At 40.2% G+C, this 23,071-nt stretch overlaps 1 protein-coding gene across 1 annotated transcript in view; it reads left to right on the plus strand.

Annotated features, from left to right (window-relative positions):
* LOC139443369 (lutropin-choriogonadotropic hormone receptor-like) overlaps positions 1-23,071 on the plus strand; it is a 101,283-nt gene that overhangs the window by 46,628 nt on the left and 31,584 nt on the right. The window contains exon 2 of the mRNA XM_071224355.1: positions 19,567-19,638. Coding sequence (XP_071080456.1) covers positions 19,567-19,638 — 72 coding nt within the window. The remainder of the gene's footprint in view (positions 1-19,566; positions 19,639-23,071) is intronic.

Here is a 23,071-nt window from a genome sequence, read left to right on the forward strand (position 1 = left end):
ACAATCCAGTGATTGACATCATGAGCATCGACCCACGCAACTGGGATCGATGACATGCATCAACCAATTCAGCGAGCCTGACCACCCGATCCCGTTATCGCATTTTACGACAAGCATAGTCGCCTTTTCCGGCAAGCATGGATTGCTGAAGACCTATTCTACCCCGGATCTTCACGGGTCTCTGGATGATATGAATGCAAACGTATTTGATTACGTAATGGAGAAATCGTGAGACTCATGACTCTGTAAGTAGAATCATCAAGCTCCGAAGACTTAGGTTGATTTTACTTTCGGAATCAACAGATTCGAGTGATTTCTCTGACTTAGATCATGTTACCTTTACTTGTTTAAAATGTAATGGCAATTCGATTCCCAGCTCAGAATCAACCACAAGAACAGTAGCGTGACGTCATCATAATGATTTAAAGTATTCGGAAATTGTTATATTGGAAATGTCAGAAGAAGACCTACTTGGTTTCAATCCATCTTATTTCAATCGCACAATGTCTCAAAAATGCATAAACGCCATGACATACACATCTGCCGTGCTATAAAGTCATTGATTGTTTTTCGGTTTAAACTTATGGTATATTTGTCATGAGTTTTAGATCTTTAGCAAGGACTAGTTTTGACTGATTTTCTTTCTCATAATGCAGTGGGTTTTAATCTACCAATTCATCCCCAAACTCACCTATGCACCCACGCCCGTTATGTTAAACATGCTTAACAATATACAGCGTACTCACTATGTATATGCTTGGTGAACGGTGTTGACAATTGTGGAGTATATATACTGAATGTACTATTTCATCCACCCTAATGGCAGTATTAACAGTGACTATGCTGCAAGAGGTGTAGATTCTAGGTCTTGTCGCCACGCTCTAACATGATACACTGATGTATTCAGACTTCCAAAGAAGAAACCGTGTCCTCTAATGAAGGGCCTGGAATTGCCATCGACGATATTTCCAGCTAACCAACAATGCTTCCGGGGACAGGTCTGTCTTTTGAGAACAAACTGCATTTCTGTAAGGGCCTGGTGTCAGAGCTGCAGTTTTGGCTTAGGCGGAATTAACTTGTCGCTACGAATTTGTCACTTGTATCTTTCTTGACAAAGAGATCACTGCAATGTTCTTCATGATCGCAAAAAACGGGAAGCTGGAAAACAGATCAGAGTTTTTGGTTGGCGCTAATCAATGCCATTAACAGATGTTATTTGCCTATAAGGAGAACGTTGTCATGATGACGATACGGCCTTAACTACTGACGCAAATATGTCGAGCTTCATTAACAAGAAGTGATCTGGTCTCATGGATTGAATCATATTCAATATCTTATTGTGATGATATATGATATGTCCTTAATTTGATGAAGTAGTTGCACATTGTTACAAAACATATTTGACGTGGGGTTCACTGTACTTCAATGTAGATCGTTTGTCACCAATTTCGAGATTTTTTTTTAGAAAAGGATGGGTGAGATTTTTATTTGGCAATTCTTGTTGGGTAGTCGTGTCATTTTGATGAAAACATATCGCCAAACAAGTTAAAGTAATACCTTTACACTTTAAAGTTAGTATAACCGACCACTTTAAAACCACCGAATGTATAAATATATCGAGTTTGTACCTGTGACTATAGAATTGCTAGTATTTTTGTTCAACCTCTATGCTGTCGATGACTTGGAAAATGGAAAGTTGGACCTGGGATAAAAGACGAAAATTGTAATGCATTTTGGTCTATGTCAAGCTTTCAGCACCCTTCGTGTCACTGATAAATATTATGCTTTGATAGTGTTGCTAATCTATTAACACTTCCCTAGCTAATGACCATTTTAATAAGCCTTGCCACGCGCTGAACCCAATTTCTGTAAGGACAGCTCTATAGGGTTATAATTAGAAATGACGTCAAATAACCGTGACGCACGTTACCACGTCATAGATAAAAAGAGGATACTGGACTATTAAGATACCAGGTCAAGGGTGTATACAAGGAGCTCCCCCATCCCACGCCTACCCCCACCCCAAACATACAATGCTTATAATAAACTTATTAGTTATTTTGAATTAGAAATGTTTAATGTAAATACTTTTTACCTCAGTACACCGTTTACGTTTACAGGTATTCACAATCTTGAAACGGGCGTTGGATTATTAGATGGAAGCTCTGATTATTTTCTCCTCTTTTGTAGAGATATAGTTACCTATCCCGAGAGATCGGGGACGGTCGTTAAAGTCGATATTGTTCCCGTGTTTTAGATTCTATGACACAGCAGCAGATGGTTCCCTCTTTTAGACCTGTGTAATTACCTCTCCGACCTTGTACAACAAGACAGCGCCTGGCATGTCACACTTCTTTCGATCTCTAGGATTTCTATCCTCGCATGATGTGAACGGAAATATTGAATTCATGTATGGAGACTCTTGATAATCGTATAGAAACATCTTGAGTTCTTCCTGGCCCTGACATATTGTGCAAACGAGTTATAAGAGGTTGGCTCAGGTTTCAGTTTGAAGTGTTTCTTCGCCAGTTTACATTGACACTGAATGAACATTAGATATGTTTTACTACAGGTGTGTTAAGTTAATGAATGCTTATTGACTCGTAGATACACCAACTGCAAGTCTTTAATCACATTTAATTTGAAACCGACAGTGTTATCTGATAAATTATTATTTTTTACGGATAAAATGTTTGATGGCAATGAGAATCGTGTCATGTGAAGGAGTGAGTGAGTGAGTTGGGCTTAACGCCGCTTTTAACAGTATTCCAGTTATATCACGGCGTGTCAGCTTAATGTGGGAGGAAAGCCCGAAGTGATGCAAGTCTGAGACGTTTACCACTTCGGTGAAACCCACGAGCACGGGTATGGTGCTGACAAACCTAGAAACATAATCGGGGCGAACCGGGATTCGAACCCACAATCATAGGTTTCTGGCGTGTTCAAGGAACGCAACTCTGCACAGCGAATCGCGGCGCCTTAGACGACTGGGCCACCCGTGTCCCCTCATGTGAAGGAATACAACTTGAGGAACAAAAAGTGATAATTATTCTCCGCGTCGACTAGATTATTTATAGAGTGCAGTGATATATCTGGACTATTGCTGACTGTGGCGTTAAATAAATTCGCAAACTGACCAAATTTCCCCTGTAGCTCCCAAATCACCATTGACACGTTCGAACTTTGTTATAAATATATCGCAATTATGTATTCCCATATACTTGACGCACACAGAAAATGAAAAGTCGATGATATGTGAACACCTATAATTGCAGTGTCCAGCTTTAACGTGACATCACACGAACATCTTAGATCGAATATATATCTTCATTGCTTCAAGGGTTTTAGAATACTAAATGTGTCATTACACACACCATAAGCATCCTCATTCATGAATAATGCCTTCCTACACGAAGCCTGTGTCTGTGAGTCACTTTCAGGCTGCATGTATTGAAGGGCATACGATTCTTGGTGATGTAATCACATTTTGAAACTGGTAGTGTTAATGCAAGTATCTTGAAATACTGCCGTAAATACCAACCGAATATAATCACCCTACGAATCATTGAGCTCACTATATTGCTGTGATCCGTAAACTGTTACGTGTTTGGATGTAATCACTCATAATAACCGGAACCACTTTGAATCTTGCACTACCGTATTATCTTTCGCCTGATGTGCAGGGAGCAGCACCAGGCATAAGGTCAGACGTTAAGTCAAAGTTGGGTGTCTGAGAAGCACGTAGACAGAAGAGCATGTAACAGGGGGGTGAAGTTGCTGACGCACCTGATCCTTGTAGGAAGGCGCGGGGTGGCACCGCGATTCGCTGTGCAGAGTTGCGTCCCTTGCGCCAGAATCCTATGAATGTGGGTTCGAATCCCGGTTCGCCCTGATTATGTTTCTAGGTTTGTCAGCACCATACTGCATACTGCATCACTTCGGGCTTTTCTCCCACATTAAGCTGACACGTCGCGATATAACTGGAATACTCTTCAAAGCGGCGTTAAACCCAACTCACTCCTTGAAGGAAGCCCACTAAAGCAACTAATTCATATCTGAATGGCAGGCTGGTTCGTTTGAAAGTTGTTACGGTAAAGTGCAACTTCGTATTTGTAACATTGGTTCACAAGTATAAAGCAGGATCCATGTAGGTCATGTGATATGGAACGTAAGCTGGTTGTGTTGCTTTACTTTATTCGTGTATATGACGTACATTAAACAGTCATGTTTCACGCTTTCTTCCATGGTCTGGTGCCCTTTTCCAGACAAGAAGTGGAACAGATGCTTCGTGACTTGTGTGAAAATATATATGTTTGCTTTCCATCATAAACATTAAGTTGACAAATAGAAGAAGGGGTATTTAAATGACTTGAACCAAACGTCTTCGGGTTGATTGACCCGAATGTAGTCTGCTTAATAATGCGGTTAGCGAGTGTAGTTTTGATGTATAAAGAAATAACCATATTTTTGTATTATTGTCATAAGAGTGAGTGAGTGGTTTTACGCCGCTTTTAGCAAAATTCCAGCAATATCACGGCGGGGTAAACCAGATATGGGCTTCACAAATTGTACCCAAGTGAGGAATCGAACCTGGGTCTTCGGCGTGACGAGCAAACGCTTTAACCACGTGGCTACCCCTCCACCCCTATAAAAATGAATGAGTGAGTGAGTTGGGTTTAACGCCGCTTTTAACAGTAATCCAGATATATCGAGACGTGTCAGCTTAATGTGGGAGAAAAGCTCGAAGTGATGCAGGTCTTAGACGTTACCAGTTCTGTGAAACCCACGAGCATGGTGCTGACAAACCTAGAAACATAATCGGGGCGAACCGGCATTCGAACCCGCAACCATGGGTTCATGGCGTCCCCAAGGGAATCGCGACGCCTTAGACGACTGGGCCACCCGTGCCCCCTAATTATTATGAAGATAGGGTGGTAACGTGGATCGACTGCTCAGAATATCAGGGTACAGCTTTTCCAGGGCATCAGGACTTAATCATATACTATGTTAACAGTTTGTTGCTTGATTAGTGCTCACTGCAACGTCAATAAAAGCGAGAAGACCATTTCCATAAGCATAAGAAATCTCTGCTGAATAACAGTGTCCGTTGAACGATTCCGACCATATCATAAGCATGTGATTCTTAATCACTAACACATAGTTATGATACCACCCATAGCACTGTCCCAAATACATGCAAAGAAAAAACAAATGTTCACCTGAACGAATGATACATACAATCATGGTACAATTCAAACTAGGAAATTACATCTAACATCATTTTGGTCAAATGTTGATCAAATTTGGATATGGTATCCGCATGTCTGTCATACACTTTTGAAACCGTAAGCCTTGAATATTGCAAACCTGATCAAACTATTTTTGAGCAATATTCACTTCACTAAACATTTAGTCAGGCAATAAATACATACTTTTTTATGAAGCTTGTGTTAACGGCGATGCTACCGGTAGGGCAGGACATACTTACCTTGTTCACGAACACGTGGTGTCGTCACTGATTTTCAGTCGTCCATTCGTCACAGGTATATTGCCCTTTGGGCCAAATGGAATCTGTTTCGGCGGATAATCAAGCCTGGTTATTCTCTTGCATTGACGTTCTATATTTGCAGTTCATGCTTGTGTATAAATATATTTCAGTATTGTTCTATTTTGTTGATTTTGTTGTATATATATTGTTGAATTGTTTAAATAATTTTTCGTACATGTGATTTTCTTTTTAAAGGGGTTTATAACAATCTACCATTTAGTTCTTGTTATCTGTCTCTAATTATTAAATGGGCGAGAGACGTCAAGAATACTTCTTACCGTTCGCTTAACACACATTTCGACAAACCACGCTCGTGCGCACTGTTTACACTCACTTACAGCTTACCCATGTGCAATTTGCGCGCCAGCTTTATATGCACACAGGCTACACAGAAAGCCTGCTGTTCAACATCAAAAATTTAGAGAGTGCTTTGTGCAATATCATGGAACTTACACCCTATGATCTTTGATCTGAGGACAAACACTGTCTTCAAGGGCGAAGTCTAGTTCTTAATTGGTTGGGAGCAAAATAGCTTTCATTTGGCTCAGTAAACGTTCCTTACGATGACAGTAAACGAAGTTGAGGAAATGCGTTTTTGTGCTAGATACACAAAGATCACGCATAAAGTTTGAAGACTGTTATCTCGGCGTTATTCAGTGGTGTGTGTATGTACAAAGGAGGGTTCATTACTTGCATACAGCCTATCAAAGTGACGCCAGGCTTTTTCACTTGCACAGTGCACAATGTGAAGGAGTGAGTGTGTGAATATGGTTTACGCCGCCTTTAGCAATATTCCAGCAATATCACGGCGGGGGACACCAGAAATGGGCTTCACACATTGTCCCATGTTGGGAATCGAACCCGAATCTTCGGCGTGACGAGCGTACGCTTTAACCACTAGGCTAACCGACCGCCCCCAATGCGAAGGAAGGTTAATTACTTACATAAAGTGTCTTTCGATGGTTTTACTTACATAGTGCCTATCGATGCGAAGGCGAGTTTATTTTCGAGGTGCCTATCGATGATTTTACATAGTGCTCATCAAAGCGAGTGAGTGAGTTTGGTTTAACGCCGCTTTTAACATTATTCCAGTTATATCACGGCGTGTCAGCTCAATGTGGAAGGAAAGCCCGAAATGATGCATGTCGCAGACGTTTACCACTTTAGTGAAACCCACGAGCACGGGTATGGTGGTAATCGGGGCGAACCGGCATTCGAACCCACAATCATAGGTTGCTGGCGTGCCCAAGGGACACAACTCTGCACAGCAAATCGCGACGCCTTAGACGACTGGGCCACCCGTGCCCCCTAATTAACATGAAGATAGGGTGGTAACGTGGATCGTCTGCTCAGAATATCAGGGTGAAGCTTTTCCAGGGCATCAGGACTTAATCATTGACTATGTTAACAGTTGTTGCTTGATTAGTGCTCACTGCAACGTCAATGAAAGCGAGAATACCATTTCCATAAGCATAAGGTTAAGTGCTCCCCGTGGTACAAGTATAAATTGTGACTCTGAGGCGTCAAATTTGGAAATTCCCTCCTCATGTCTACAATAAAACTTTTTAAAAAGCTTGGCTGAGGCCTTGAATGTTGTAACCTTGATCAAACAACTTTTGAGCAAGAGTCGTATGACGCTTTTTGTTATCTTGGTAGAAAGAGCATGCTCGATTGAACCTCAAAAGCTGTGAAATGTAGACATCAAAGGCTGAAGCTGCGGAAATATAAAGGGAAAGCTGACAATTGGAAAGTCACCCCTCTTGTCACAATACTAAATCTTTATGTAGGGATCTAAACTATGAAACAAATGAGCGGTCTCACTGGTCTCCTTTATTTCTAGTTCAGGTGGGTAAAAAAAGGACATACTATAGACGAAAATGCGTCCAACATTGTAATTTAAGTTGAAGGGTCCAACTGGGTCCACCATATGAGACTGTTCTTTAGATCACCCACATATGAGTGCCGACCATTTAATGTGCCACAAATATATATGTTTATAATAAAACCACCACAACATATTACAAATGCAAAGAAAGCAAACATTTTGTACTGACAAAGTTTGTCTACCGTGGTTGCCGTCGGGAATCTGTAGCAGCTATGTGGTGCTTAGAATAGGAATACGCTACATCCAATCAGTTTAGAGTCAAGAATGTAAGGCCGGTAGAATTGTTATTTTGTACCAGTACAGGCATAGCCAGTGTGTGAAACATCTGCATCCGTCTAACGAAAAGCTGTTTGTGGACAGTGAACCCAATATTTGCATTATCGCTGTGAGGATCAGATATCGCAAGTTGTAGCAGGGACATGGCCGAGATTCGTTTCATCATAAATGACAGGTTCCCATTTTAAAATAGAATAAAACAACCAAAGGCTAAAAGAGTATAACCGACTCATAAGGCAATGATGAAAAGTTGGCGACCGCTGATGACGTAGAGAAATTGTATTATCGCATGGATGGATGTAAGGAATAACTCTAATGGGTAGGATTCATGTGTGCATGTGAGGTAACCTACGCGCGCGCGCGCGCGTGTGTGTGTGTGTGTGTGTGTGTTGTTGCTTGTTGATGGCTTCTAGAAATCTTTCCTTTTGCACAAGACATCCTTCGTATCACTCGGGTGTCACTGTGTGATCCCGTCCGGAATTCGATTAGCCAATGATAATACAGCTTTTTCATGTTCAAAATGGCCTGAGCTTAGCGCCAACGAAGCAACAACCAAAAGAAACAGCAAGCTGTCCCGAGTAATCAGTCTCGACGACTCCCAAGATCGACTGCAGATTCTCCGAGGCTCAGGCCGCGGTCAGATTGACAGATCCGTAAATCAAATTACACAATCTTTTCTCGAGAGCTCACGGATCGCCCATAAAAACATAAGCAAGAAACATGTTTGTTTTTTACAGTGTCGTTCCGTATCTCTTTATTTAGTGCCTGGAAATCTACTTGTTTGGCAAACTATAAAGTGTCTACCGCTTTGTAAGTTAATTGACAGTCACTCTATACACAAGAGATGTGAACCTTTGATACCAACAAATGACATTTATTTGGGGCAGACACTGTGCCAAATGGTAATATGTTTATACCTCAGCGAGTAGGTTTTGGTAGAGTGTATGGAATCACAAACAAGTCTCACAAACCTTGCAGCTTGAGTCGGTGTTTGATATACGCATGCCAGCTCTCGCATACACTTTACCTTTCAGCTTGTTCAGTGTGTATGTGGAATGTCATGTCTCACGAACATAAGTATACTAAGCTATAACGGACTCAACGGGACCACTTATTCTAGTTCGTTATAACCGCAGTTCGTTATAAACATATATACAGCACATATTCAGCAAATGGCCGGGACCAAAAAATAAGTTCGTTATATCTGTCAGTTCGTTATAAGCGTGTTCGTAATAAACGTAGTTTACTGTACTAACTTGTTGCTACTTCAGTTGCAGATGATCGCATGATCCCTTGTCTCTTAAACATACTACCTTGCTGCTTGATTCGGTGTTTGATGTGCGCCTACAAAGCGACAGAACCCTTTCCATTATCAATAGAAAATCGTGTGCTAAAAACACAATTTCGATTCAAACTAAACTGCCGGGCAAACGATAGTATACACTTCAAAATTCACACTTATACTTTCAAATACTGAGAAATTACGACCCCCGTGGTCAATCATGGGTGCATATTTCCTTTTTCGCTGCAGTTTATGCGTTTTAGCGTTTTAGCGTTTGGTGTCAGATGTTGACATGCCCTGACCTGCCTCCCATACAAACTATCTAGCAGTTTGGTTTGGTTACTTGTTCATCAATTATCCTTTTGACGCCCCATGCTTCCAAAAGTACTTGTATTTGATATCGAAAGTGATGTGTTGGATTTCAAGACTTTAAACGACTTGGAGGAAATGAAAATTTGCATTCTGTTGGTTCCCATTCTGCTGCACTTGACACTTAACCAGACTGAGACAAAACCGCTGGTAAACTGAACATGACAAGCGATATCACAGGGCCAAGTCTCAAAGCACATGTCCATTCTTCGCACCATTACCGCTGGCCTCTAGAAGCGAGCGTGATAGCCAAATCGATCGAGAATAAATGAGTTATGCAGAGTTTTCTTCCACAGAAATAATTTCTCAATCCTTTCTCTTGGTCTCTGGATTGATGTGCTCCTAGTTACGAATTCGCTAAGGACTGACTGGCTATACGTACTTCTCTCTCCATTTAACATATGATGATATATGAAGGTATTGAAATATTTGTAACTACGTACGAATTTCGTTGACGAATGAGCATGCAACCTTCAAAAATACAATACTTGTGACAAAGAGGTTGCGTCATTGACCAAAGAGGTACTTAATATATAATGTAAGAACCTGAATTCACCACAACGATAAGCAGATTGTGCAGAAAATGTTTGAATTTGTTAGAAAAATTGTATATAAGCCCATATTTGTGACAAAATGCTGTAATTAGCTCAGCTGGTCAAAGGCCGATAGAATGGCTGAGTGAATGTTGTTTAACACCGCAGTCAAACTTATTCCAGCTTTACCAGGGCGGCTATAGGCCAGTAAAAGATATACAATGGCGTCGTTCATTGTTCTATTGTATGTTTATGGATAACCCTTCATAAACAGACATGTCCAGCTAAATTGGTATATATCGAGTAGTTCCAAAGTCACATGACCAGTCAATGATCTGCGCTGGTAGTGGTTTCAGGGTGATAACTTGGACAGTGTTGATGAAATATGACCAAATCTGACATTTAGATATTTAGTCTTTCCTACACGACACGCAATGTTCTAACACCAGCCCACTATGCCAGTATTAGCAGGTCAGATGTCAAAAGACAATGACTCAAGCTGTTCAGGGATTTGTTTTCGGATGCTCGCTTTGATAAAATAGTGATTTCTTGTGGCCGAAATTGATCATGACTATGTCCCCTAATAACCAGACGGTTTCTTTTAAAAGTCAGGTCAAATTTGATAAAGATACAGATTGTCAGATTTGTAGACATTTCATATGTAAATATAAGTCAAATGAGATAATATGTCAATGAAACATGGTCAAGATTCGAGGATAATAACTAAACTGATTTGGTAAACGTAATACGTCAACGTCAAGTCTTGATTATCCGGCGTAAAGAGCAAAATATTGGTGACAATTATTTAAATGGATCACTGAAAATCGGTGATGACACCGAGTTCTCTCCAAGTATTCACCAGGTGTACTCATTTCCACCAGTAGAAATTTCCGGGGTAGAATAGGTCTTCAGAAACCCATGCTTGTCGTAAAAGGCGACTGTGCTTGTCGTAAGACAATGGGATCGGAGGGTCAGGCTAGCTGACTTGGTTGATGCATGTCATCGTATAATTCTTTTGATGTCAGTCAGTGGATTGTCTGGCTCTGCCTCGATTATTTACACACCGCTGCCATATAGCTGCGGCGTTAGACAAAGAAACAAAAACATTTCCAGCAGTACGACATATATGTATGGGGTGAACTTTATGTGTTTTCAGATTTGCCAATGAAGCTCAGAATTTTCATTTGGTACTGACAGCGTTGGCACTTTTATGACTCACCAACAGCCTATTGTAGCAATAGGTGTTTGGAGGACATTTCGGTATTTGCATTTAACAGTTTGTCTAAAGGTGATATTTGTTTAATGCGTGCAAGGGACACTCGCATTTTTTTCATCAATCTAATGATTTACAGTACAAGTTTTGCAACGAGTAGTGAGGAATAGAATGTACGCTGCATAGATGCTCTGATATTATGCAGTGTTTAAGAAAACGATTTGGATAGAAACCGGTCGGGTATTTTTGTTTCAGTATTTAGTACAAGCGAAAGTTCGCATGTAAGTATTTCTTTCTTTCCACGAGCTGAAAAAATCATATTGATTCCACAGCAACTCTTAAGAAAGTTTGACTTGTATTACTAACTTACTTATGACGTTTTGACAGCACTGCTTGGTGTTTGTGTGACAGCACGGCGTGGTCTTTGTGTTACAGCATCGTATGGTGTTTGTATGACAGCACCGTATGGTGTTTATGTGACAGCACTGCATGTTGTTTGTGTGACAGCACGGCATGGTCTTTGTGTTACAGCACCGTATGGCGTTTGTGTGACAGCACTGCATGGTGTTTGTGTGACAGCACCGTATGGTGTTTGTGTGACAGCACTGGATGGTGTTTGTGTGACAGCACTGGATGGTGTTTGTGTGACAGCACTGCATGGTGTTTGTGTGACAACATAACATGGTGTTTGTGTGACAGAACTGCATGATGTTTGTGTGACAGCACTGCATGGTGTTTGTGTGACAGCACTGCATGGTGTTTGTGTGACAACACAACATGGTGTTTGTGTGACAGCACCGTATGGTGTTTGTGTGACAGCACTGCATGGTGTTTGTGTGACAACACTGCATGGTGTTTGTGTGACAACACAACATGGTGTTTGTGTGACAGCACTGCATGGTATTTGTGTGACAGTACTGGATGGTGTTTGTGTGACAGTCACTGCATGGTGTTTGTGTGACAGCACTGCATGGTGTTTGTGTGACAACACAACATGATGTTTGTGTGACAGCACTGCATGGTATTTGTGTGACAGTACTGGATGGTGTTTGTGTGACAACACTGCATGGTGTTTGTGTGACAACACAACATGGTGTTTGTGTGACAGCACTGCATGGTGTTTGTGTGACAACACAACATGATGTTTGTGTGACAGCACTGCATGGTGTTTGTGTGACAGCACTGCATGGTGTTTGTGTGACAGCACTGCATGGTGTTTGTGTGACAGAACTGCATGATGTTTGTGAGACAGCACTGCATGGTGTTTGTGTGACAACACAACATGGTGTTTGTGTGACAGAACTGCATGGTGTTTGTGTGACAGCACTGCATGGTGTTTGTGTGACAACACAACATGGTGTTTGTGTGACAGTATCGTATGGTGTTTGTGTGACAATAAAACATGGTGTTTGTGTGACAATAAAACATGGTGTTTGTGTGACAGCACTGTATGGTGTTTGTGTGACAGCACCGCATGGTGTTTGTGTGACAGCACTGCATGGTGTTTGTGTGACAGCACTGCATGGTGTTTGTGTGACAAGACAACATGGTGTTTGTGTGACAGGACTGCATACTAACTGACCAATAGTCACAGTGTACAATCAAATCAGACGCATAAGATTTCCAGCATGGTGTTTATGTGCCAGGGGAGATGGTTTCGGACATCTAGGCCGTAAAAACAGACCATATGAATTGTAAAAAAATAATTTCTGATTAACATATTGCCCCCGGCAACAGTTAATCACGTGGTAGTGCAGATGTTCGAAATCTTATGTTTGAGTGACAGAGGAGATTGTTTCGGACGTATAGGCCGTAAAAACAGACCATATAAATTGTATAAAAAATCATTTCTGATTGATATATTGCCCCGGGCAATAGTTAATCACGTGGCAGTGCAGATGTTCGAAATCTTATGCGTCTGATTTGATTGTACACTGTGACTATCAGTCAGTTAAATTAACAAACAAACAACATACTGAAAAGCAATTTCTCTCATGTTTGCAATTGTGTTTGTATATTATCCAAAGTAAGACTATCACTCTTTTTGTGGTTACAAGGATAACATATGCGTTGAGCTCTGTCTGGAGAAATTATGAATTACGTCAGATTTAAGCACAGAATGTACAGAAAGGCCATAGCAGAGTGCCTGGCCTTTCTCACCATTACGGCATAATAGGGCCGTGATCAGGGCTGAATCCCATTGTCTAGGATTGGGGCCTAGATGCTTCGACGTGATGACAAAGTTATTCGGTCTTAACCACTAAAACCACGTACACTAGCCTTAAAAGACGGTTCCCAAGACCACGCCGCACGTGTTTGCCAATTAGCACAGTGAGCACTGATTTGTTCCCTTTGCGCTGAACGAGGAAGATCTCGAACGAGTTAGTCAGACCAAAAATTAACCAATTCTGTTCTAATCAGCACAGCCATTGGGCAAACTACGCGAGGCCTCAGTGTAGATGTGGAGATTGGCATGAAAATATGCATCCGAAGCTGCCTTGGTGAACTGTCAAATGTCAAGTACCGAACCCTGAAAGACAATGCGAGGGTTATGAAGATTCACGGCCTAACGCCAATGGCGCTGGCTCTATTAGTGAAGGCATGTTAATTCCGGGTCTGGTTGATGCCACCGGTATCTAGTGGCAAGAAATGAGCTCAAGGACTGTTAGAATTAACACGTCCAAAGGCGAAAGTGAGTTGATTGGAACAAACTTTCTGGCTTCTTCATTGTGATATGTACGTAAGTAATTGAGGTGGTGTATGATATGAATGTTTGGAATACAAACCCCAAATTAATATATACACCTTTAATAAAATGGGGCAAGGGAAAATAAGAATGTAGCGACTGACAAGAACAGTTACAATTGCCCTGTGTAAGGTAAACTTTTGGACATCACCCCTGACACACGCTGAAAATTGTTCGTTTGTACAGAGACGAGAAAGGACCTACCGTATTCGACGTTATAAGCGCCCCGCTCTAATAAGCGCCCACGGCGACATTTGCTAAGATATTGACTAGTGAACAATCACAATTAGCACTCCTTCCGATTGATCAATGTACACAAGACTTATTTATTCGCGTATAATACGCACTCGTGTGTTATATGCACCCTTAATTATGGACATTTAATTCTTGAAAAATATATCTATCTTACATAAAGATTTCAGGCTGTCATCATAAACCACGAACTTTATCTTTCAACTCTGTATTTTTCACCAAAATAACATTCTAATAAGAGCCCCCTTTTTCTAATTTTGAGAGAGCCCTGGGCGCTTATTACGTCGAATACGGTATTTGTTTTTGCAATGAACTTTACTGAGTCTGCCTTTAATCGGCCAGAGGACCGTCAACCAAAATTGGCCATACCTTTCAGAGACAACACAATTTGAATACGTGACCATGTCGGATCAGCTGCCTTCGAAGTTTCGCCACCTAATGATTTCTGTATGTACAGTACATTTCAGGTTCTAATTTTGCTAACACGCTCAAATTATTATGTTACGAATATCCTCACCTACACGTATTTAGAGTAAATGCCTCCTCGCGCACACCATATGAGCATGTATCGTTTATAACGACAGATTTACAGACCAAAGACACGATACGGTCCCGATATCAAATCCTTCATCTCGATACTGGAAGGCGATAAACTGACACTTTCAGAACTTACCGACGAGGAACGTGTTTTAAATTAGTTACTTATATGCGAATTGAATCGAAGCCTTGTGTACCCTCTCAACCGTTTGGTAGCGAATACAACATTCTGAGTTTATCTAGAGGTTGATGTGGGACGAATCGTCCGTCATAATTATGTTCATGGCGCTTTCTAAATGAAATGTTTATATAACGCATTAGCATTGAACATTAAAATTTGTCAAATGGTACACAAATCATTTGTGTTATAAATCTGAACTAAGAGCTTCCACTCCGAAACCACAAGATTTGAATACATGATAATGACCGTACATAGCTGCAAATTGTGACCTCATGTATATTTAAGTGACAGCCATGTCACACTGATTTTTTTATTCCTTGGTGACCATAGATACAGTTATGTAACTATCTTCTGAGGTTCAGGACTATTCATAAAAAATGAGACCATCTAAAAGTTACTGAAAAAATATAAATATATGGTGAAATGGACCTTCTCAAAGGTGACATCCATGTAAAATTTTGGGGTATGACATTTAGGCTAGAAAAAGGCATCTCAGTGGGCACCAATTGTGCTATCGTTCAATAATGGTCAAACTTATATGGAGCCCTTCGAATGTTCCTAACATCACGATACCGAAACCGGTAAAAAAACACAGAAGGAAACAAAATCAAATGCAATGTTTATGTATGCCGGTCAGCTTATTACTATTGTCCATGTTGTTTTCTCTCCTATGCTTACCGAGAAGACATAACTGTCGTTATTATTCCCTCTGTATTGTAACCTTGACTACACGTATAAAACCATTGCAGCCAGTGACCTCGATGTTCTCGACCTTCCGATTAAAAAAAACCCCTATTCTTCATGTAATAACAGGTTTTCAAGCGCGGAACCTGTAGCTTTCTTGTGCATAGATGAATGTTTGTGAATGTAGTGAATGTAGTTTAAATCTGGTATTCTCAGAGAAGTGCGCTTCCACGGCGAGATAAGGAAGAATATATATATATATATATATATATATATATATATATATATATATATATATATATATATATATATATATATATATATATATATATAACGTTTAGCTAACCTGGACCGAAGATATATCATATCAACAGTGCAAAATAAAGGTGAAAGATGTTACACTTTGCTGTTTATAAATTAGACATTTATATGTGAATATGAAATACTCCAAGAATACTGATGTGAGTTTGTGAATGAATGGAACCAATCACATTAAAAGTTAAAAGTGTGAATGGAACCTAGAAAGTTGCTTGTCAACGTTTGTAAAATAAATGCTACACAATAAGCCTGCTTAAATTGAATTCTGCAAAGTATTGGGAAAACAAATCCTTCACAAATCTGCATATTGCCTTTGCTTTGGGATAGTTTCTAACTACCGCTGAAGCGCGAACAACCAGCACGTGTAGCATTATGTTACTTCTATATTTAGTATAAGAAACATTGTACATATTGTCACAATATGAAGTCTTTGATAGGCATTTGCACTTTATGTTTAGGTAACCCCAAATACGCACTGAATGTTCAGTTCTATGTTACGACTTGTTTCACACCGCGGTCTTTGGGTTAGATATTGTATTCCTTACGCCATTTTATATCGCGAGATATATTTTTGGAGACTATATCTGGAATGTACTCTTATCACAATTTATAAGAACATGTAAGGCGAAAAAATAAAAAGGAAATTTTCTCGGGGCAAATTCCCCGCGTCATATGAACCATAGATATGTTTTAAAAACGCATCATAATTCACAACTGACTTTGCAGTAAAGAGTCGAGTTCAATGCGTGCCTAGTTGTGTTTGATGGTAATTTGGTGTTCCTACTTTTGTTTTCAATTAACAATAAACGGGTAGATATAAAGAACGGGTACTTGTAATATTATTTTTTTTAAAAATACATGGTGATGACAGTGAATAGGTGGAGACATCATTTCAGAAGGAGGCAATTCGTGATTCTTGTCTGTTTTGTATTGTATCATAATCGATTGTTTGATGTCAAATAAGCCTGAGTAAGTCGGGGATAAGTGGGTCGGCATTAAGCGTGCGGTCGGTGTGAGAAAAGAGGTAGTGTTTGATGTATAATTGGTTCATTACATTCTCCAGTAAAGTTTTCAATGAATCAATGAGTTGTGTATAACACATAAACGTACATTTATTGAGCGTCTTATGGACATGACTGTAAGAATACTAATGTGGCATTATATAAAGACATTAAATGAATTCTCTTAGCGTAGGCACGCTGTACGATTCGGTGATTTTACATGTCTGTCGCGTGTGCCGGCTGATATTTCCCAGGATTTCTATTTTCTCGCAGTGTGATCCAATTTCGCGATCAAATGATTGTGCATAAAGCAGCGAATTAACTGCAGAGGCCGTTCATTTCGGATGGTCAGCCGTATACTCTTGGCTTATTTGCCTCCCAATTCCGTCACCGACATACATTGTTACCATAGTTTGCACGGAAAACAGGTCTTAGGAAAATATCCAAAGCTGATTACGTTGGTGATCTCACGTGAGCTTTCATTTGACCCAGTAATTGCATGTTACTGCACAAGAATGAAGCGTTTCTTTTAAGCGTTCAGAAAACTTGAATGATGAGATGTTGCCGTGGTTCGTTGTACCTTGTAGTTGCGGCGCACCATATGGCTTTCCACTTCAACTTGTTCTATGTACCTTTGCTCTTTGTGCCATTACTTAACTCCAGTAGACACATATTTTCTTGTGAAATCTACCAAGTTGATTCCGAAGGACGTTTAAGTTCTTTGCCAGATACATACAGATCGAAACAGTAGAGTACTACATGGTCATTAGACCTGTCAAGATCCGGGATAGAATAGGCCTTCAGCAACCATGCCCACCATACAAGGCGTCTTTGCTTGTAAGAGGCTACTAACGGGATCGGGTGGTCAGGATCGCTGACTTGGTTGATGAATGTTATCGTATCCCAATTGCAGGGATCGATGCTCATGATGTCAGCCACTGGATTGTCTGGTCAAGACTCGATTAGAGAGAGAGAGAGAGAGAGAGAGAGAGAGAGAGAGAGAGAGAGAGAGAGAGAGAGAGAGAGAGAGAGAGAGAGAGAGAGGCAAAAAGAAAACACCCCACACCCTAAAGCATCTTTCAATCGCTTCGATCTCTGACTGAAAAATAGATGGCGGTACCAACCCATACACACAACAAACAATCGAGATAAATGTATGAGAGTTTGTGTTATATTTTCTGTCTGTGGTCCAGCAAATATCGCTGAATAACGATCACAATATATTCATCCTTTAACCGCTTCACGAGAATGAATGATTACAATGTTTATTTAACGTGATAACCATGACAGGAGATTCGCTTAGTGAAGCTTGAAGTTCATGTCAGAGCAGTCTTCCGTTTAACCTTGTCATCAAAGGTGATAAGACGCACGTTTTTGATCACGATGTATGATCGGAAATAATAATCTGTCGATACCATTTTGTCCTCACGGTGGTATATTTCTTTTTTTAACAACAATGGGCGCTATTTTATGTTTGAGGTTATGGTATTTATAGTCGTCGATGTAGTCTATCTGTCTTTGCCAGAGAAGGGCGTGCCAAGACGTAAAACATCTTCAAGAGGCCAAGATTGCATTTTGCAGAACAAATCAAAACATCAATCACAAGTACGAATTGCTCTGTATAACTACAATGAATTCTATCAAGGACATGTCAGTAGTCTTATGTAAATTGCCTAGATCAGAAATGAATGCCACTATTACCCGGTGGCATAGCAGTGTAATTTTTCAGTAGTTGGCTAGGTTCCAGTAGTGCGTTCGAATGCACACTTTTCAATTTATTAGAAAATTTCATGTACAGTAAACTACGGTTATAACGAACACGCTTATAACGAACTGACGGATATAACGAACTTACTTTTTGGTCCCGTCTACTTGCTGCAGTCATGCTGTATATGTACATATAACGAACTACGGTTATAACGAACTAAAATTAGTAGTCCCCTTGAGTTCGTTATAACCGTAGTTTACTGTACTAGTATTTGAATGACTCTGGAGTAAGATTCTAAAATATTATTTTATTTTTTTGTGAAATTATATATGTTTTTAAAGTAAGGCAAGAATAACATTACCGATGAAAAAAATCATATTGATGTTTTCTTTAATATTTTATAAATAGAATGTTCTTTTGTCCGCTTTGGTTTTTTTAGGTTAGTGATTATTTGAAGTCACTGTAGCTTAATATCTCACCTGATCCGAGAGCTTAGACGAGCAATTTGAATTGTAGTTGGTGTGAACAGATACTGCTCACGGAATTTCAATATGCTCTATACAATGATCGGGGTCGCAAAGACATACATATAGGAATAAGGTTTAAAACAATGTGTATACTGTCAGGAAACGGATCTTTGTACATTGTGTCTTTAACAAAATCACCATGCATGTTATTATGATGTTTTATTTGTTTCTTATGTATTCACTCGACAGTGTACTGGTAGTGTTCGACGTCTTCTCTATTACTCCAACAACGGTGTCATGGTGTGTCATGACAAGGATTTCTGAATTAATTGTTCAATGTACTTCAATTACCACAAATGTTGCATAACGTTGCTGGTGAGTTTCAGAGACGGGCCACTTTATTTTACACTAAACAAAGAATGACTTGACTTAATGATTGCGTACATAATTCTGTGTAGGGATCTGGGGGTTGAATATTCAGTATGGGTTTTGTTACAATGTAGTTTTTCAATCCGTACATTTTAATTATATTTACACTTTAATGCTAACATTTTCATTTTCTACAGACATTTAAGCAACACAAGGATTGGATTCATTCCGGCACGAGCATTTGAAAGATACAAGAAAATCCGAGAACTGTAAGTACTGCATATGAGGTTTTGAATACCCAAGTTAGATCTATTTCCATGGGTTCGTGTTTTATATGCATTAGAAATTTAGCTCCTATTTCATTTTCAAAGAGCGAAAACAAAAAATTAACATCTTTTCATAATACTAGTTAAACAATCATATCACATTTAGATCATCATATCTTTTCAGATCATATCACATTGATATATATGACATTATGGCAAAGCTTTTGGAAATACGATATTGGGTTCCGTTTGGACACTTTCACATGTGAGGTCATGTGGCTTTATCCACATATGTCGTAAGTGGCAACGATAGACACTCAAACCTAATATGTTCTATGAAACAAAAATCCCGCATTTTTTAAATATATAAAGTACTTCGTTTAAAAAATTCTTTAACAGATATTTTTGTTTGTTCGTCATTCGATCTTTTATCATCCGTCGGTTCCGACGAAAATTTTGGCATCAAATACTCAATAACATCTACAGATCTGCAAACTCCTACAGATCTCCTACATATAATCGGACGCGTGAAGATCCGGGCTAGAATAGGTTTTCAGCAACCCATGATTGCCGTAAATGGCGACTATGCTTGTCGTAAGAGGCGACTAACGAGATCGGGTGGTCAGGCTCGCTGACTTGGTTGATGCATGTCATCGTAGCTCATTTTCACACTCATATATAATAATTATGGGAATAATAACCCGACTTGGGTAAAGAATCTATGATGTAGAGTTGAACGTTATATTGTAATATAATTCATAATCACACCTACTTTGGTGGATTTCAGACACTTTCAGGTGACTATTTGTGATTCCGTTGAGCAGATAAGAGTGTGTTACAGACTAACGATCAGAAACGAATCACAAGAGGCGGAATATGGTTCTTTTATTACTCTTAGTTATCACCAGCATATCAAAGACATCTAACAGACACATGGGAAGCAAACATCCATTGTCGCCTCTTTGAAGCCATATATGAATATCATTTACACTTATCCGAGTTGTCACGTTCTTGAACAATGAACATATATATATATGGATTATATGCTCTGATAAATGATACCATATACATGGACGATTTCACCAGTCACGAACTTAAACATAATGACACACGTTGCTGGTATCCTTGCCAGTCACACTTCTTTAAACCCTGGTTAAATAGCAAAATTTGAGAAAACGGGTTTGTTTTCACTTAGCATTAGTGGGAATTATTGAAACATTTAATGTATACTGAACCACAAAAGAAACGTCACCATGGATATATATATGAGAAACTTTATTTGTCTGAACACTATAAACATACTTTGAGACAAATAAAAGATATGAAACTTGGCAAAACTGATAATCAAGGTTGAAATTAAGTGTCAAATGTTCTTAAAGTGAAATACAACATTAGTCTCTGAGAAAATGGCATCACAAGTCAGTATCTCGTGTGTCCGCCATGTGCATTGATAACTGCCGTGCAACGTCGATACATGGAATGGATGAGACGGTTGATGAAGGCCATAGGCACTTGAGCCCCCACTCTGAGGAACGCCTGACGCAGTTGAGCTGCAGTTGTCGGCCTTGGTCGGACGTCATTCAGCCGTCTTTGAATCTCGTCCCACAGATGCTCAAAGGGATTTGAATCGGGACTGAGGGCAGGCCACTGCATGGTTCTGGTGCCATTCTGCTGGAGGAAACTCGTGGTTGCGGCGACGTGCCAAATGGGATATGGCGTGTGGTCTCAAGACTTGAGCAATGTACCGAGCTGCTGTGACTCAATTGCCTCTCCCTGGACCGATGTTCTGGAAGACCACAGGGCCAACCCTCTGTGCGAGCCCAATTCCACCCCACACCATGATGCTCGGACCACCCCACGAACCTCTGTCAACAACACAAGCATCCGAATAACGTTCCCCACGGCGTCGCCTGACTCTCTGTCTGACATCTGCTTTTGAGATACAGTAACGGCTCTCGTCTGAGAAGAGGACTCTTCTCCATTGCTGGTGGCGCCAATGGTGGTGCTGTGTTGCCCCAAAGTCCGACGGTCCCGGCGATGACGTGGTGTCAGAATGGGTTCTCGGTGTGGCTTGTAACAGTGGAGGTGTCTGCTCGTCAATCGTCGACGCACGGTGTCCGCACTAATGTGTCGCCGGTGTGTCCCCATGGTCTGCCGAGAAGTTTCCGCAGCAGTAACAAAGCGATCTTGAAGATGCTGTCGCACAATCTGACGATCCTGAAGTCGGGTGGTGACCCTTGGTCTTCCACTACATGGTCAGTCATCTGTAGTGTTGGTGGTCTGGTGCCGTTGGTGGAGCCTGTGTATGGTCCTTATGTGGACTTGAAATGCATTGGCTACTTGCCGAGTGGTTTGTCCAGCTTACAATCGTCCAAGGGCTTGGTGTCGCGGATTTCTTGTCAATCTTGGCATGTAGTAGCAATTCATTAACGAATGAATGTTATCCTATCTGGGTGGATTTATATAGGGCAAAAAATGGGGGAACACATGTGCATTTCAATTTGCACAGAACTCACGTGCATCGGGTTACCATGGCCGTTGCCGTGATGCGTTTGGGCGATCGGTTTTATTGTCATCTGCTTTTTTTTATCATCAAATATTCATTTTTCCGGACAAGGTAATGTTAAATTTGAGAAACTTGTGACTGTGAAACTAAATGACAGCTTTACACGCAATGTTACTTGGGATGACGTTTCTTTTGCAGTTCAGTATATTATTATTGCAATGGACTGAATTATCTGAAGGCCAATGTTCGACCATGTGTAGTCAAGATGTACCTGCTTTATCTGATTGTGTGTTTTATTCCCTTCATTTATGACTAGAAATATGTCTCGATTATTATAAAAACGCTATTCTTTGTTCACTTCACAAGCGATTTGCAAATTTGCCGATTTCCTTTATCGTCTTTAGATTTATTTTCTAGTGCCATGCACTTAAGAAACATTATTTAATGTGCATTCTGGATTCTATCACAACGGACTTTCACGGTAATCGAATCGGGATTTATCTTAAAAGCACCATTTGTAGGTTCGTGTGGGAATATTGACATTGCTGTGATCGTATGAGATGCGTTCTTTAGGGTGTAAGAGTATTTCGAGCCTTTGATCAGTTTGTCAAAATAACTTTTAATCCTGAAAGAAAACGCCTTTCAGATTTAATCTGAAACAACCCATTAACAATTAAGTTTCACATTCAGCAAAAGGACACGCGTATAGTGAGTCTGGTGGCCTTAGAATCTATTGTAGCGGATATAGTGACAGGTAACGCGGTTGACAAAGTGCATTGTGCAATCTGTCGCCAGTGTTGAAGAACTCAGAAGCTGTGCATCCCGATTTACCTAAGCAATGTTTTGTGAACCTTTCTGTCAAAAATCTATTTGTCTCCTAAGTATTTGTTTTAGATCGCAGGATTAAAAAAGTCGTTGCAGTCGACCATC

The sequence above is a fragment of the Haliotis cracherodii genome, unplaced genomic scaffold (assembly GCF_022045235.1).
Source record: "Haliotis cracherodii isolate W230 unplaced genomic scaffold, xgHalCrac1.p SCAF_5, whole genome shotgun sequence".
In the NCBI taxonomy this organism is placed as follows: domain Eukaryota; kingdom Metazoa; phylum Mollusca; class Gastropoda; order Lepetellida; family Haliotidae; genus Haliotis; species Haliotis cracherodii.